Genomic DNA, 18,410 nt, shown 5'->3' with positions numbered 1-18,410 from the left:
CTGTTCTAGGCCCTCTCCTATTCTCGCTATACACCAAGTCACTTGGCTCTGTCATAACCTCACATGGTCTCTCCTATCATTGCTATGCAGACGACACACAATTAATCTTCTCCTTTCCCCCTTCTGATGACCAGGTGGCGAATCGCATCTCTGCATGTCTGGCAGACATATCAGTGTGGATGACGGATCACCACCTCAAGCTGAACCTCGGCAAGACGGAGCTGCTCGTCCTCCCGGGGAAGGACTGCCCGTTCCATGATCTCGCCATCACGGTTGACAACTCCATTGTGTCCTCCTCCCAGAGCGCTAAGAACCTTGGCGTGATCCTGGACAACACCCTGTCGTTCTCAACCAACATCATGGCGGTGGCCCGTTCCTGTAGGTTCATGCTCTACAACATCCGCAGAGTACGACCCTGCCTCACACAGGAAGCGGCGCAGGTCCTAATCCAGGCACTTGTCATCTCCCGTCTGGATTACTGCAACTCGCTGTTGGCTGGGCTCCCTGCCTGTGCCATTAAACCCCTACAACTCATCCAGAACGCCGCAGCCCGTCTGGTGTTCAACCTTCCCAAGTTCTCTCACGTCACCCCGCTCCTCCGCTCTCTCCACTGGCTTCCAGTTGAAGCTCGCATCCGCTACAAGACCATGGTGCTTGCCTACGGAGCTGTGAGGGGAACGGCACCGCAGTACCTCCAGGCTCTGATCAGGCCCTACACCCAAGCAAGGGCACTGCGTTCATCCACCTCTGGCCTGCTCGCCTCCCTACCATTGAGGAAGTACAGTTCCCGCTCAGCCCAGTCAAAACTGTTCGCTGCTCTGGCCCCCCAATGGTGGAACAAACTCCCTCACGACGCCAGGACAGCGGAGTCAATCACCAAATCAAATCAAATCAAATTTATTTATATAGCCCTTCGTACATCAGCTGATATCTCAAAGTGCTGTACAGAAACCCAGCCTAAAACCCCAAACAGCAAGCAATGCAGGTGTAGAAGCACCACCTTCCGGAGACACCTGAAACCCCACCTCTTCAAGGAATACCTAGGATAGGATAAGTTATCCTTCTCACCCCCCCCCCCCTTAATGATTTAGATGCACTATTGTAAAGTGGCTGCTCCACTGGATGTCAGAAGGTGAATTCACCAATTTGTAAGTCGCTCTGGATAAGAGCGTCTGCTAAATGACTTAAATGTAAATGTAAATCTACCTAGAGAGTTTTCATCTGTATTTTAGGTAGCTGTCTACACATCACCACAGACCGATGCTGGCACTAAGATCGCACTCAATGAGCTGTATACCGCCATAAGCAAACTGGAAAACGCTCATCCAGAGACGGCACTCCTAGTGGCCGGGGACATTAATGGAGGGAAACTTAAATCAGTTTGACCTCATTTCTACCAGCATGTTAAATGTCCATCCAGAGGGGGAAAAAACTTTAGAACAACTTTACTCCACACACAGAGATGCGTACAAAGCTCTCCCTCACCCTCCATTTGGCAAATCTGACCATAATTTTAACCTCCTGATTCCTGCTTACAAGCAAAAATCAAAGCAGGAAGCATTGGTGACTCGGTCGATAAAAAAGTGCTCAGATGAAGCAGATGCTAAACTACAGGACTGTTTTGCTTGCACAGACTGGAATATGTTCCTGGGATTCTTCCGATGGCACCACATTAGTCACCGGCCTCATCAATAAGTGCATCGATGACGTCATTCCCACAATGACTGTACGTACATACCCCAACCAGAAGCCATGAATTACAGGCAACATCTGCACTGAGCTAAATGGTAGAGCTGCCTCTTTCAAGGAGCGGGACTCTAACACGGAAGTGTAATGATATTCTAGTGTGGTCCCATTAGGGCACCTGTAAACCCCCCTTGCTTACCTACGTTGATATGCTTGGAATGTTCTCCCTGTGAAATGCATTAAACAATGCCCACGTTACTTTCTACTCCCGTCTCATGTCCTGTCCTTACATTAGTTGTATAAGTAATACAGTGTGCTATACAACAAAACTGGCGATGAGGAAGAAACGTTCTCACGCTTTGCTCATCATCTTCTGCAGAAAGTCTGAGGTAAATTCGTAATTTTTTTGGGCTGTAGAAAGGCTCAAACAAAACGTGGAGCGAGCCAGTCGAGTGATGCTAGCTAGCCTTTGATGTCACAGCAACGAGAGCCTCGAGGGATAGGAAGAGTTTCGCTGAGGGAGAAAGTGAAGTCAGCGTGAGTTAAAAGAAAGGAAAAAAAGGCTCTGGGAGTAAAGGATCGTCTGAAAAGTGTGAGAGAGAAAAATAAACTGAAAATGTCTGCATTGATTGGAAATGTAGGCACATTTGATGAATCTGTGGAACAATGGAGTTCTTACACAGAACGTTTTGAGTACTTTGTGTTGGAAAATGGAATTAAAGCAGAAGTCGTTGTGCCAACATTTTTGACTGTTATGGGAGGAAAAACATTCAATCTACTGCGCAGCCTCGTAACGCCTGAAAAACCTGGTGATAAATCATATGATGAAATTGTGGCTACCTTAAAAGGACATTATTCTCCCAAACCACTGATAATCTCAGAGAGATTCTGGTTTCATAAGAGAAATCAAGAGGAGGGGCATCAATCTCACAGTTTGTGGCTGTATTGAAACAGTTATCTGAACACTGTGAATTTGGGCGATCAATGAGTGACACTATACGTGATAGGTTAGTGTGTGGCATGCGCAGCGATGCAATTCAGAAATGCCTTTTGACTGAGAGTAACTTAACATTGCAGAGAGCAATAGAAGCGAGTACGTCAATTGAAATGGCAAATAAAGACGCACAACAGCTAAGTGCATCGACCAAAGTGCATAAGGTGTCTACGGAGTTAAAAAACAAGGCAGGAGGTGGGAAGCCATGCTATCGCTGCGGGAAACCAGGTCACCAAGCAGAGGAGTGTTGGTGCAGAGACTTAGACTGCAGAAGTTGTGGAAAAAAGGGTCACATCGAACATGCCTGTCAAAACAAAATGACCCAATCAAACAAAAGTACTGAACAAAGGAAAAGAGACATCTGGAAGTACAAAAAGAAAGTGCATAAAATGGAGCACACAGCTGATGAACATAAAGATGACGCTGAAAACATACACCGGTGAGATTGTTCCAGTGAGAGGAAGTGTGATTGTTACAGTGGAGCTCAACAAACAGAAGGTAAAGATATCACTCTACATTGTGAAAGGCAACCATCCAGCATTGCTAGGACGCACATGACTGGAAAAGATCAAACTAAACTGGCAGGAAATTCACATGAGGACACAAACCTACAAGGGATATTGAGGAAACACGCGGATGTGGATGTGTTCAAAGGAGACCGTGGCAGTATGAAGGACATAACAGTTAAACTGACCGTGAAACCAGACAGCAAGCCAAAATTCTTCAAAGCTAGACCTGTCCCATACGCCATAAAACCAAAAGTTGAAATTGAGCTAAACAGACTCGTCGAGAGTGGAGTATTGGACCCAGTGAATGTTAGTGAATGGGCTACACCCGTTGTTCCAGTCATAAAAAAAGATGGATCACTCTGTGGTGATTTCAAAGTCAGCATTAACCCAGTCTTGACTGCTGAAAAATATCCACTACCCATCATTGACAACCTCTTTTGTGGTTTAATTGGAGGACAAAAATTCAGTAAGATAGACTTATGTCTACGGATGCATGTAGACCAAGAGTCACAAGAACTGTTGACCATAGTGTCTCACAAAGGACTGTACAGGTACCGGAGGCTTCCTTTTGGAATCACCTCAGCTCCGGCCTTGTTTCAGAGAGCTATGGACCAGATACTGAGCGTGCTCACTGGGGTCCAATGTTACCTAGATGATCTACTCATCACCGGCATAGACGCGGAGGCAGGAGCACCTGAGAAACCTGAACGCTACACTACAGAGATTGGAGGAGTACGGTCTGAGGGTCCGGAAGGACAAATGCAAGTTTTTCCGTCCCTCTATTGAGTACCTGGGCCACGTCATCGACAGTTCGGGGCTCCACAAAGCGCCATCGAAAGTGAAGGCCGTTGCGGAAGCTCCATCCCCACAGAACATGAGTCAGCTGAGATCATTCTTAGGACTGCTGACATACTACGCAAAGTTTGTGCCAAACCTAGCTAACTTGTTAAAGCCACTGCTTGAACTTTTGAACAAAACCAAACAGTGGAAGTGGACAGACAGATGAGAGCACCTCAGCGGAGAGAACCATCGAAGAGCTACGGTCAATCTTCAGTCACTTCGGCTTGCCAACACAACTCGTTAGTGATAATGGCCCCCAACTGGTGTCTGAAGAGTTCTGGTCATTCATGGAAGCAAATGGAATTCAGCACATCAAGTCAGTGCCGTATCACCATGCAACGAACGGCCTCGCTGAAAGGTTTGTCCAAACGACGAAGCAAGCTTTAAAATCATCACAAGGGAACGGCTCCCTCAATAGGCATCTAAACACCTTCCTGTTAACCTACAGAAACACTCCCCACTCTACAACCAAAGTGGCACCCGGGTCAGCCATGAAGAAAAGATATCTTCGCACGCGACTCGACCTCCTGGGACCTCCAAAGACGAGACAGGTTGTACAGACACAACAGAGAGCACAGGTGGAGAGACGGAGCAAAGCAAAAGACAGAAGCTTCATAGCTGGAGAGAGAGAGTTCTTGCTCGGAACTACTGCAAAGGTCCAAATACCAGCCACAGTGGTTGCACAAACAGGACCTGTTTCCTACACAGATCAACTGTTGCCAGGAACCAACCTCAGAGATGACTCCTGTCAAGTGACAAACCAAGATCACCTACTGGAGACCTACCATGACTCTCACCTGAACATCCACTGCAGCAACCTACAAATTTGGAAAGTGCTCCAGACTCACCTGAACCAGCCAGAGTGTCTACTCAGGGTACTGTTGCACCCCAGTCTGGGCATACACCATCACCACTCAGACTCAGAAATAATGTGACTGTAGACTCAACTGTATGTCGTCATTACCCTGCAAGAGAAAGAATACCCCCTGACAGGTTGACTATTTAGTTCAGACTAACCTCCGACATTAGGGAAGAATACACCCCAGGGTTAAGTCTGGGGACTAAGGCAGTCTACCCTCTATTCCTAGTTTAGAAAAGGTTGTTCTGAAAAGTTCATTTATTTACATTAAGAGAACTTATATATCTTACCTGTTATCAGTGTGTGGGGGGGGTTATTCTGCTGCTCTGGACTGTATCCCACGGTAGGTGGCGGTAGTGAACCAATAAATAGTTGTATTGCTCGCCAGAAACCCAACCAGGCTGGCAGACAGTTGTTACCATGCAACGAGCAGACGCTTGCGAAAATACTAGCTACAATATTGGCAAAATTGCCTGCTGCTGTATACATAGCTCGCGTGTGTGTGTATGTTGCTAACCTAGCTAGTTAGCTCGCCATCAATAAAGTTCCCAATGTTACAACATGGCAGACGGCTGGAGCACCGACACGGGAGAAGCTGTCTATCGTTCCCGGGATGCTGTAAAAAACCTTACAAGTAAGTTGCAGTTGGCGTTTGTGTGACTTTTAGTCCTTGCATTGCCATTACAAGCAATACACTGTCGTTAGCTAAGGTTAGCTCTCAAAGCAGATGATGATAAACACCCAGTATATTTCTTGACCTGATCCCTGAGTTTGCCATGAAAACATGGCATTTAGCTAGCTAGAATCTTGTTTACTTTAATTATATTTGCAATGGTGTTTACAGGATTCGTATTCAGAGAGTCACCTCCACAGCAGCCCTCTCCCAACACCTTCAGCAGCAGGTTTGGACTCAACAGGAGAGGGGAGGCATTGAGCTGGACACCCTCAACTCACAGGCTCAATCAGGTGTTAACACAGTTTTGAAACATGAAGATGATGTTAGATATTTTGAAACAGAAAGATGTCAAATGCTTCTTAGTTGAGTAGATGTCATTTTCGTGGTGACTAGATATGGACCACAACATCTTGGTTTTGCTTCAGCCAGAAATGATGAGGAGGAGTTTGTGGTAGTCTGGTAGGAGAAGCTGTTCAGTCAGTGTCCTTATAACAAATAAGAATTTTCTGTTTACGATAGTTTGATGTTGTATAGTAAGGTGTGTGTGTGTGTGTGCACAATATGAAGTGGTTTTGTTCCAATGTGAGTCAGTATGCCAGACTCCGCTGGAGAGACAATACCACACAGAGATCATGGCTCAGGAGCGGAGCAGGGGCAGAACTGCAGGATTTTCACCTACACCGATTCTGACTGCTACACCAATTTGGAAGGGGTGGTTTTCAACAGAATCTCCTTTTCTGTAACGGTTCTGTAACCAAAGATGCTGGGAGACGGGAAGCAAGTATAGGGGGAGGATTTATTAATAAATAGACATGAAACTAAAGACGAACAGTGTCTGGACAAGAGAAACAAAACAACCTCGATGCAGACATGGGAATGAAACTGAGGAAGTGACAGATATAGGGGAGGTAATCAATGACGTGATGGAGTCCAGGTGAGTCCGATGAAGCGCTGGTGCGCGTAAAAATGGTGACGGGTGTGCGTAATGATGAGCAGCCTGGCGACCTTGAGTGCCAAAACAAAGCATTTACCTGTTTTTTTGTCCAAAATAATCGTTAGTGTTTTAAAGCTGTTTTTGATATACTCACTACAGCATTCCCAGAGTATGGTGACGCAGGTCAAGTCCAATCCTACCTTACTGGCACATAGGATGGCCAATGTCAGACACAGACGACAGGACAGACGCCCAGTGTAGGTCCCTGTTACTCACCAAAGTGAATTATTATTAAAGTGAATGTAATTGAAGCAGCATTGATGCGTCGTGCTGCTTTGAAGACAAACAGTGTACCGGTATGTTCACATTACACCATACCCTTGTATGCAAAATGTGTTTGTGGTATTCTGTTGGTCTGCAGTGACCGTACCATCCCCAAGTCCAGGCTGATTACCTGGGAGCCCTTGGAGGACTTTGTGAAGACCAGCCACATGGTCAACACACCTGTACAGACCATGCACATCATGGGGGACCTGGGACCAGCGGGCAAGTGAGTCGCAAAAGGGGAAAAACCACTATGTAGCCTATACACTTATTACACTGCTTTGTATGTAATAACTTTGAAGTAGATTCCAATTCAGGCATTGAAAAGTGGCATTTTATTATTGTATTTCTCAGACTTGGCCAAAAGGAGAAGGAATGCTTGTCTGCACGATAAGAGCAGATGGAATTGGAGTGGTTACCATCAAACCAGACTTCAACAAATGCAAGGAGCCCTACAGGCCAGTGACCCGCACCCGCTGAAGTCAATAATGTTTTAACCCTACACCTACCGTGGGATACAGTCCAGAGCAGCAGAATAACCCCCCCCCCCCACACTGATAACAGGTAAGATAATATCAGTATAATAATATTCCACTAATGTAAAAGTTTAAGAACCCCTGATGTAATTAATTAAGACACAAATCTGTCTGACACAAATAACTGCAATTTAGAAATCTTTATTGGAAATGCACGTTTCAAACAGCACAATTCAAGTACAGATGAGTGTAGCTAAATCAGATACATGCTAATTTAGTTTAAATGTGATGTATTCCTCAAGTCCCAGTTCATGTCTACTCTTTTGACATGCTTCAGACCAGATGCATGCTTCACTTCAGTGTACAATGGTCCTACATTTGCATATCACAGTGTTTGAAGCTTTTACGTTCTGCATCTCTCTGCTGTCTTTCATCTGAAGCCATATCCTCCAAGGTCTAAACAGGTGTAGATTTCCATCTCTGTGTGGGAGACCAGATATTGCAAGGAGACCAGTAAGGGGCCCTCAACTCTTCACTTTGGCCAAAGGAGACCGAAGACCCCAATACCAGTGACACTGCCCTAAGGTTGGTGATGTCCTTTGCATGAGACTGTGGAGACAGAGGTCTTATCTCTCTGTGGTTACTAAAGATGTCATGGCACTTATGGCATGAGTAGAGGTGTTGACCCTGCATCTCCTGGCTATATTTCCAAGCCTCAGCATGTAAATCCAACTCATTATCATAGGCTGTATGGGGATCAATATCATTAAAAAAAATAATAATGCTGCATGTCTCAAAATATAAGAATGAGACCAAAATATGTATTTAGCTAATCATAGTTCCTGTCTCTGAAATTACGTTTGTGTGTGTTGTAGGAACAACCAATACTCAAAATCTATGTGTGTGTGTGTGTGTGTGTGGTAGAAGTAATAGTTGGCCATTATGTCTTTGAACATCTCAGTTTGGGCAGCAGCCACTGAAGAAACCTGTCAATCAAAAACCACAGGAGAATAAATAGTATTATAAACTGGGTGGTTCGATCCCTGAATGCTGATTGGCTGAAAGCTGTGGTATATTTAAGCAATAAGGCACGAGAGGGTGTGGTATATGGCCAATATACCACAGCTAAGGACTGTTCTTACGCACAACACAACACGGAGTGCCTGGATACAGCCCTTAGCCGTGGTATATTGACCATATACCACAAACCCCCAAGGTTTCTTATTGCTATTATGAATTGGTTAACAACGTAATTAGAGCAGTAAAATTAAATAATTTGTCATACCTGTGGTATACGGTCTGATATACCACGGCTGTCAGCCAATCAGCATTCAGGGCTCGAACCACCCAGTTTATAACAGACCTTATACCACGGGTTTGACAAAATATTTATTTTTACTGCTCTAATTAAATTAGTAACCAGTTAATAATAGCAATAAGGCACCTCGGGGGTTTGTGGTATATGGCCAATATACCACGGCTAAGGGCTTTATCCAGGCACTCCGTGTTGCGTCGTGCTTAAGAACAGCCCTTTGCCGTGATATATTGGCCATATATCACACCTCCTCGTGCCTTATTGCTTAAGTTTGCACTTACAAATCAGATAGCTGCTCTTTCTCTGCTACCTCATTCTATTTCTCTAATTCTCTAGTCTAGTATTCCCTGGATATGTTCTACTTCTCCCTCCTCTATTTCCTCACCTCTTCCTCAGACTCTTCTTTTCCTCTTTCTTGTCCTCCTCCTTACTTTCTCCAACATTTCTCATCTGTTGCGTCTTACTGGCCTTCTCTTGCTTCAATTCCTTTTTGGCCTTGCACTTCTTTTTCTTATTGACCTTCCCTTCCTGAATATTTTGGACAACCATATAAAGTAATGTACGTTTATGGGTTCTCTCTTCTCTTGACCTGCCATACCTAGAGCTATACTATACTAGAGAAGGACTTATGCTATACTATAGAAGGACTTACGGCCAATATTCCCTTCTTGTATTTCCTCTCACCTGTGGGGCCACTCCAGCCATTTCCTGGAGCAGCTTCCTGCCGGTCTCGCTCACATTGGTGATGGGAGCCAGGCGAGGGCTGTGGCGGTATGGGAAGTTCTCTGTTTGGGGCGGAGCGATAATGACAGGGTTGAGAGGAGTCCGAGGCCTTGGAACATTTACTGGGTAGGGAGAGCCTACAGCAGAGGGCAGGGCCTGTAGGGCTTCAGCAAGTGTCCGGTGTGCTGAGGTTACAAGAGGAGAGAGGCCATTCTTGACAGATACAGGACCTGAGACCTCCCCTGGGCTCTGTAGGACCAGAAAGTAAAGTAACATATCAGGAAAGTGCTTATGTTCAACACAATCTGTAGAAATACTTTATAACTACTCTATACACATTGCAGATACATGACTACACTCAATAAGTCATTGTCTGCATAATTTCCAATCCCCCATGTATATATATATATAAAATATTTAACATGCATTACTTACCAGGAAGTCTGACTCATCGAAGGAGTGGAGAGATAGATCATCATCTTCGTCCATAACCCTCACATCAAGCTTTGTCACCTTTCCATTCTCAACGTTCAGCTTTGGTGTCCTCCTTTCATGATCCTCATCATCACACTGTGTATCAGAGTTAACTAGTCAGAGACCATCCTCCTCCCAGTGATGTCACTCAACAAAGACATGGACGGTAGGGTACAACTCTTTTACCTCAGATTCACAGTCAGTGAAGGAGTAGATGGAAAAGTCATCAGAACTGGAGGATGAGATCACGTCATGATATTCTCTCTCTATTATCCGAGTCACCCTTCCAGACTGAGGAGACAGAGAAAGGCATGTACTCATGGCAGCCATAGAATACATAGAATATGTAGGCAATCCAACATGGTTGTACAAGTAGTGAGTAATACATGGGTAACTGAAAATGCAATAAATGCAACTCCCATAACATTAGGGGTGGGGCAAAAGATCTTCCATAGTACAGGATTCTTTAGCATCTCGAATGGATAATTGTCAATTCAACCAAGCCAACCAAAATGGCCATATGAATCAACAGATTGATCAAACTGTTGTATGGGAACAGCAGAGATGACCTGGCTGAGAGGCTCTGGATTGATGCTCCATCCATCCCCAGATGTCTGGTCCTGCCCATAGCTCACAATGATTGGCTGTTAACAGTAAAGAATGAATTCAACACTGCTTTGCTCATATTGGCCTTGAATTGTGTATCAATAAATAATATAAGGACTGTTATGTGGTTGAATTTGAATGTGACTTACAGGCCTTTTGTGGATCTGAGGGGTCTGCACTGAATTAGACTGTCAAGACAGCATTCAATTAAGTTAGATAGGGATATCTGCATTTGCTTTAATTCTGAGAACTGCAGTTTGTACATGCAGAATGCATAACTAATGTGTATGTGTTTTTGTTTCAGGTCAGATATGACTTACTGGCTTTGGCCTTCTGTGCACCTTGCCGGTTGGCCACAACACGGAATCAGGGGTGTTCACCCTAACTGGTTTCAACTGTCAACACAACACTCAATTTAAAATGTGATAATATAACAAAAACAGGACAAAACAAACAAATATTTGATATTTACCACATAAGGGCGGCGTCTTAAAGCTCTTTTGATTCTCTCATCATTACGATCCATCTTTCTTTCTGAGGGAAACATTTCCATCAATTAATAGACACAAAACACATCCTGACTCACACACAGACACACACACACACAAAGATGGCATCCCAAATGGCACCCTATTCCCTATATATGTGTGTGTATATATATATATATATATATGTGTATATATATATGTGTATATATATATATATATATATATATATATGTTGGGAAGGAGGTGCCCCAAAAGGCCAAAGATTACCTGCAACAACCTGAGTGAAGAAAACTATTGAACAGATTAAATCAAATCTGAACACCGTTTATGTAGTGAATTAATGCATGGTTACGTCATTTTGGGTCACAGCTTTATGACTGCGCTTAATACGTCACAAGAAAAACGCTTGTTTGGAGCCGGACTGGTGGTGTCATATTTTCACTGGTTGTAGCTCAATAACGAACGTGATGTGCTTTTTATATCTTACTGACTGAGTAATGGTTGTATCGCTGGTTGGTTGGACGTTTTACATAGATAGACCAACATGATATCAATAGGAAGAAACCATTCCTTGACAAATATTTTGTTGTATTATTGTTTTACTTTGAGTAACATTAAGGGACCACAATAGAAACCGTTTACTTTATTGTGTTGTCCCTGGCATGACACGTTTTATTTAATTAAACGGGTTTTATTATTTCATTAAACTGTCCAATCAAATATATCTAACTTTCTATCTAACTCACATGAGCTGTTGAGGACTCCTTGGTCATCACATTTCAGGCACAAGCCAGCAGGTGGAAGGAAGTGTCTTTAAATGCAGCACTGCCTTTAACGCACTTCATGGTCTGCGCAACAGTATCTTTGTGGTTGTGAAAGTGATTAATCCAAATGCGGAAGTTCAGTACATTTGTTTTGGTTTAGCAAGCTAACTTCTCAAGTCTTGGCTAAAGTGTTGTGCAATATTGGAGGAAAAGTGTCGTTACTGACATTTTGTATTGTGCTTGATTATCCTCTAGTAGTTTGACAAGTTTGTACTGAGCATCAACATGATCACCCGAATAGTTTAGAAAGATGTGGTTCAGAGGTTCAAGAGTTTGACTCCTGAGTTCAGGCTAACACGTGGCATTGTTGCTGTCATTATAGTATTGTAATGAAACAGACAGGGAGCAGGTCTCGAACCCTCGGACCTTCTAGCCCGAGGTCCGGCGCGCTATCGACTGTGCCGCAAAAGCATGCTCGTGCGACAGAGTCCATTTCCGCGCTTATAAACCCAGGTTCGTTACAGTATCATCAGTTTTGTTCAGTCACTACATATTTCGGTTTATCAGAAGATGTCTAAAGTCTTGGAACTACAGTTTTTGCCAATGGGCATGGTACCTTAGCAAGGAGGGGTTGAGTGACTCAAGAATCATGCTCAGTAGCAAGCTAGCCACTTTGAATGGGTCTGTTGTAACGTTATCTAGCGTGCTACAACGTGTAGCTAACGTTAATGACGTAACATATTGTGCCAGTCGGCTTCAGCAGCAAGCTTGAGCACAACACATCAATGCCGCTGATGTCTGTCAACCCGATAATATCCGTTTAATCCTCTCCTCTTCCAAGCTCATCACATACTCTTTCCACCACCAGAGACCCAGATACTCCTCAGCATTGGGGTTCTGGTGCTCCTCTGTGGTGGGATTGAGAAGAGTGTGGGCACTGTTTGGTTCTTCCTCATGTTTCAGCTGCTCTCTATCAACACGGGTGTTGTACACAACCGTGGGGCTGGTACTGTTTGGTGCATCTGCCCAGAATCAAGTGGAGGGGTTAGTTCTTGTATCCCCCTCCCTTATGGGTATGGCCACAGTGTACTCACTTATGGTTAAGGGCTTTCTTTTTGGGGTCAGTGTACCCATGTTAGCCCTGGCCTGGCTGTTTCTGGTCATAGTAACACTTTTGGTCCCACACTCTCTTCCTCTGCAACCCCATCATAGCAGGGGGGATCTCTATCCTTACTCCAACCTTATTGTGGTTGAAAATAACTGTGATACACTGCAGTATGTCACAGCTTTAAGTGGGCTTAATAGTGTAGTTAAGTGGTAATATGTTTATGTGCGGCGCTGTGGTCTAAGGCACTGCATCTCAGTCTACAGTCCCTGGTTCGAATCCAGGCTGTATCACATTTGGCCGTTATTGGGAATCCCATAGGGCGGTGCACAATTGGCCCAGCTCTGTCCGGGTTTGGCCAGGGTAGGCCATCATTGTAAATAAGAATTTGTTCTTAACTGACTTGCCTAGTTAAATAAAGGTTCAATTAAAAGAAATAATATGCTTGAAATGTGTGTTGAGTCCTCATGCTGAACATAACGGGATGTTTTGTTTGGAAAATCTACCATCACTGTGTCACACATTCTCCTTATCTTGCTCTGGTGAAACATACGGAAGGGGCTGGCACCCACTTCTAGACATGTCTGATGCTGGAGCATCAGTCCTAGATAAGAAGATGCCTTTTAGGCTGCTGAGGGACAGCTTTGGTTTTAGAAGTGTTTTTTCCCACATCCGGTCAGATAAATAGTCCAAACAACCAACCCAACCGTGTCCTCATGGCCCTAAAACACACTTTTGCCTCGTTTTGTATCACCTTTCAGAATGGGGGGGGGGGGGGGTCTCCCTGTCCCGGGGGGGGGGGGTGTCTCCCTGTCCCCAGTGAAAGTTGTGCCCCTTAACATTGATGTCCTGTATGACCCTACATCAATATAGAAGGAAAACGGTCCACCCACCCTGAGTACTGAGAAAGCACTAGACGCATTTATCCTACAAGACGTGAGGTCATTAAATTAACATGATTGCTGGGTGCAAGCCAGAGTACATGATGTACTACAGTATAATGTGCAGTTTCAATAGATGATCCTCAGCTGTAATTGAATACTGTACAATAGGCACCTAGTGGTCCCCCATGATTAGTTAGAGAATCACTGTTTAGTTAGATAAGGTCTGTGTAATCTCTCCACATTCTCATTGGTTGCAGAATCATACCCAGTCCAAGCCGACGCTCCAGTTTCCTCCAACCTACAGGTTACCAAGACCACACCAAAGACATTTGAAGGCTGGGCCCACTCCTACTATACACAGGGGAGCCCTGTTGAGTTCAGGTTGTTATGTTCACAACCATGGATATGCCCTCAAGCATAGCTTTGGGTAACGTCACGAACATGAACACAGCTGCAGCCACAGTCAAGGCCATGGACATAGTCACGGACACAGTCATTGGCAGACATCTGCCTCTCAAACCAGCAGTCACTGGGCTCCAGTGGCTCAACATCTACATTCTCAACATTCTCTCCAGTCTGTCTGTCAATGCCCCCCAGAGTTTCACAGCAAACATGACCGAGTCTGATGGTTCACCCAGGGGCACCGGTGTCTTCATTGACAGATTGATAACATAGAAAACTCATTGAATGACAGAGCTCTCTCATTTGTTATACGTTGAAATGTAATATACTTGGACATGGGGTTTGAGGTAGTGCTTAGAAGGTACACGGTTTCTTCACTGATGCTTTTGGTTTGAAGAGTCAATAAAACTCTGAAAGTTCAGGGTCAAATCAATGCAAGAAGGTTTAGATTGTCAGTTGAATGTAAGACCACTCCTTTTGGCTTGTACTTTGTGTTGTTCTACACATACGGTAGACAAATCTCTTGGCACTCTTGATCTATACAACCTTTATAAATCAGGCAATTTATATTACACAGATGTATTCAGTTTTTCTTAACTACTTACAGCAATGAAATGAAATAGCATCCACTCACCAGTAAATTAGATCCATTACATGCAGTTTGTTGGGCAATGCATCATTCAACATAGTAAATTCTGGAGCAGGGAGCAGTGGTTGAGGTTATCAAGAGTGTGGGCTACAAGGGCAGATTATGATGTCATCTTTAGAAACTACATGCATACCATTTCAGTCCTGGCCAACCAAGCTGTTGAGGTAGTCTTTATGACGTACATAACGCTGAAAGGAGGAAAAGAGAGGAGAGGTCATCGTCATAGAAAATAATCTAACCTGCCTGAAAGGCTATAATTATATTTCATCAGTGTACTGTATGTACATGCATAAGGACAAATCTGACATGAGGCCACTTTGGGATACAAAAACATCTTCCAAGTTTTGATTTTGGGATGAACTATAATACAAGTATTGTTACAGTGCACCAACAGTGAGCAACACGACACACTCAGTCACTCACGTCTATATATGCACTGTTGCTGTTCCGTCTCCTCTGGTCTGACGCCACACCTCCCTCTTCTCCCCCTGCGTCTCAACCTGGGGTGCAAACAAACAGCATCATAACACAGTAAATTGCTGGGAATGTATGAATTCTGCTACCAAGTAAGTGACCCTTACTTGAGCAAGGTGTAAAACATTTTGACAACAGCGGGTGCGGGTCACTGGCCTGTAGGGCTCCTTACCAGGTGTGTTGACCATGTGGCTGGTCTTCACAAAGTCCTCCAAGGGGTTCCAGGTAATCAGCCTGGACTTGGGGATGGTGCTGCCACCGCAGACCAACAGAATACCACAAACACATTTTGCATACAAGGGTATGGTGTAATGTGAACATAGCGGTACACTGTTTGTCTTCAAAGCAGCACGACGCATCACTGCTGCTTCAATTATATTCACTTTAATAATAATTCACTTTGGTGAGTAACAGGGACCTACACTGGGCGTCTGTCCTGTCGTCTGTATCTGACATTGACCATCCTATGTGCCAGTAAGGTAGGATTGGACTTGACCTGCGTCACCATACTCTGGGAATGCTGTAGTGAGTATATCAAAAACAGCTTTAAAACACTAACGTTTCTTTTGGACAGAAAATAGGTAAATGATTTGTTTTGAATAATGAAATTGTCACGTCTGCTCCAGCTCCCTCTCTCTGGCTCTCGAGGTCACCAGGCTGCTCATCATTACGCACACCTGTCACCATTTTTACGCGCACCAGCGCTTCATCGGACTCACCTGGACTCCATCACTTCATTGATTACCTCCCCTATATCTGTCACTTCCTCAGTTTCATTCCCATGTCTGCATCGATGTGGTTTTGTTTCTCTTGTCCAGACACTGTTCGTCTTTCGTTTCATGTCTATTTATTAATAAATCATCCCCCCATACTTGCTTCCCGTCTCCCAGCGTCTTTGGTTACAGAAATGGAGATTCTGTTGAAAACCACCCCTTCCAAATTGGTGTAGCAGTCAGAATCGGTGTAGGTGAAAATCCTGCAGTTCCATCTGCCCCTGGTCCACTCCTGAGCCATGATCTCTGTGTGGTATTGTCTCTCCAGCGGAGTCTGGCATACTGACTCAATCTGGAACAAAACCACTTCATATTGTGCGCACACACACACACCTTACTATGCAACATCAAACTATCCTAAACAGTAAATTCTTATTTGTTATAAGGACACTGACTGAACAGCTTCTCCTGCCAGCCTACTACAAACTCCTCCTCATCATTTCTGGCTGAAACAAAACCAATATGTTGTGGTCCATATCTCCTCACCACGAAAATGACATCTACTCAACTAAGAAGCATCTAACATCTTTCTGTTTCAAAACAGTGTTAACACCTGATTGAGACGGAGTTGAGGGTGTCCAGCTCAATGCCTCCCCTCTCCTGTTGAGTCCAAACCTGCTGCTGAAGGTGTTGGGAGAGGGCTGCTGTGGAGGTGACTCTCTGAATACGAATCCTGTAAACACCATTGTAAATATAAAACAAAGTAAACAGGATTCTAGCTAGCTAAATGACATTTTTTTTCATGGCAAACTCAGGGATCAGGTCAAGAAATATACTGGGTGTTTATCGTCTGCTTTGAGAGCTAACGTTAGCTAACGACAGTGTATTGCTTGTATGGCAATGCAAGGACTAAAAGCAGCACAAACGCCAACTGCAACTTACTTAATTGTAAGGTTTTTGACAGCATCCCGGGAACGATAGACAGCTTCTCCCGTGTCGGTGCTCCAGCTGTCTGCCATGTTGTAACATTGGGAACTTTATTGATGGCGAGCTAACTAGCTAGGTTAGCAACATACACACACACGCGAGCTATTTATACAGCAGCAGGCAATTTTGCCAATTTTGTTGCTAGTTCTTTTCACAAGCGTCTGCTCGTTGCATGGTAACAACTGTCTGCCAGCCTGGTTGGGTTTCTGGCGAGCAATACAACTATTTATTGATTCACTACCGCCACCTACCGTGGGATACAGTCCAGAACAACAGAATATGATAACAGGTAAGATAATATCAGTATAATAATATTCCCTTGATGTAAAAGTTTAAGAACCCCTGATGTAATTAATTAAGACAAAAATCTGTCTGACACAAATAACTGCAATTTAGAAATCTTTATTGGAAATGCACGTTTCAAACAGCACAATTCAAGTACAGATGAGTGGAGCTAAATCAGATACATGCTCATTTAGTTTAAATGTGATGTATTCCTCCAGTCCCAGTTCATTTCTACTCTTTTGACATGCTTCAGAACAGATGCATGCTTCACTTCAGTGTACAATGGTCCTACATTTGCATATCACAGTGTTTGAAGCTTTTACGTTCTGCATCTCTCTGCTGTCTTTCATCTGAATCCATATCCTCCAAGGTCTAAACAGGTGTAGATTTCCATCTCTGTGTGGGAGACCAGATATTGCAAGGAGACCAGTAAGGGGCCCTCAACTCTTCACTTTGGCCAAAGGAGACCGAAGACCCCAATACCAGTGACAATGCCCTAAGGTTGGTGCTGTCCTTTGCATGAGACTGTGGAGACAGAGGTCTTATCTCTCTGTGGTTACTAAAGATGTCAAGGCACTTATGGCATGAGTAGAGGTGTTGACCCTGCTTCTCCTGGCTATATTTCCAAGCCTAAGCATGTAAATCCAACTCATTATCATAGGCTGTATAGGGATCAATATCATTTAAAAAAAAACAATGCTGCATGTCTCAAAATATAAGAATGAGACCAAAATATGTATTTAGCTAATCATAGTTCCTGTCTCTGAAATTACGTTTGTGTGTGTTGTAGGAATAACCAATACTCAATACTGGCCAATACTGTGTGTGTGTGTGTGTGCGTGTGTGTGTGTGGTAGAAGTAATAGTTGGCCATTATGTCTTTGAACATCTCAGTTTGGGCAGCAGCCACTGAAGAAACCTGTCAATCAAAAACCACAGGAGAATAAATAGTATTATAAACTGGGTGGTTCGATCCCTGAATGCTGATTGGCTGAAAGCCGTGGTATATTTAAGCAATAAGGCACGAGAGGGTGTGGTATATGGCCAATATACCACAGCTAAGGACTGTTCTTACGCACAACACAACACGGAGTGCCTGGATACAGCCCTTAGCCGTGGTATATTGACCATATACCACAAACCCCCAAGGTTTCTTATTGCTATTATGAATTGGTTAACAACGTAATTAGAGTAGTAAAATTAAATAATTTGTCATACCTGTGGTATACGGTCTGATATACCAC

The 18,410-nt window shown here is 44.0% G+C and overlaps 1 protein-coding gene and 1 pseudogene across 2 annotated transcripts; one reads left to right on the top strand and one right to left on the bottom strand.

Moving 5' to 3' along the window:
- Window positions 1-3,234: 3,234 nt before the first annotated feature.
- Window positions 3,235-7,052, top strand: LOC135538498 (uncharacterized protein K02A2.6-like; annotated as a pseudogene).
- A 437-nt stretch (window positions 7,053-7,489) lies between these two features.
- Window positions 7,490-15,375, bottom strand: LOC135538493 (uncharacterized). Of its 2 annotated transcripts, XM_064964381.1 has the most exons (12): window positions 15,132-15,375; window positions 14,842-14,896; window positions 14,694-14,754; window positions 10,889-10,950; window positions 10,737-10,811; window positions 10,566-10,604; window positions 10,380-10,454; window positions 9,997-10,101; window positions 9,772-9,906; window positions 9,298-9,585; window positions 8,999-9,141; window positions 8,153-8,284 (listed from the first exon to the last, which is right to left on the bottom strand). In XM_064964381.1, exons 4-12 carry the CDS (start codon window positions 10,940-10,942, stop codon window positions 8,239-8,241), a joined length of 960 nt encoding a protein of 319 aa, XP_064820453.1. In that variant the 5' UTR covers window positions 10,943-10,950; window positions 14,694-14,754; window positions 14,842-14,896; window positions 15,132-15,375; the 3' UTR covers window positions 8,153-8,238. The 2 variants fall into 2 exon arrangements, with proteins under 2 accessions (XP_064820454.1, XP_064820453.1); XM_064964382.1 differs by lacking the exons at window positions 8,999-9,141; window positions 14,694-14,754 and having other exon boundaries at window positions 7,490-8,284.
- Between the last annotated feature and the right edge of the window lie 3,035 nt (window positions 15,376-18,410).

This window comes from Oncorhynchus masou, unplaced genomic scaffold (assembly GCF_036934945.1).
Source record: "Oncorhynchus masou masou isolate Uvic2021 unplaced genomic scaffold, UVic_Omas_1.1 unplaced_scaffold_973, whole genome shotgun sequence".
In the NCBI taxonomy this organism is placed as follows: domain Eukaryota; kingdom Metazoa; phylum Chordata; class Actinopteri; order Salmoniformes; family Salmonidae; genus Oncorhynchus; species Oncorhynchus masou.
The sequence above is the reverse complement of the archived record's forward strand: the minus strand, read 5'-3'. Positions and strand labels throughout refer to the sequence as shown.

Excerpts from the sequence above, each read along its gene's own strand:
- LOC135538493 (XM_064964381.1), bottom strand. The coding sequence starts at position 10,942 with ATGGATCGTAATGATGAGAGAATCAAAAGAGCTTTAAGACGCCGCCCT. Across the intron at positions 10,605-10,736 it reads TGCACAGAAGGCCAAAGCCA|TCTAATTCAGTGCAGACCCC; the intron begins GTAAGTCATATC and ends CTGTCTTGACAG. Across the intron at positions 10,102-10,379 it reads ATCCAGAGCCTCTCAGCCAG|TCTGGAAGGGTGACTCGGAT; the intron begins GTCATCTCTGCT and ends CTGTCTCCTCAG.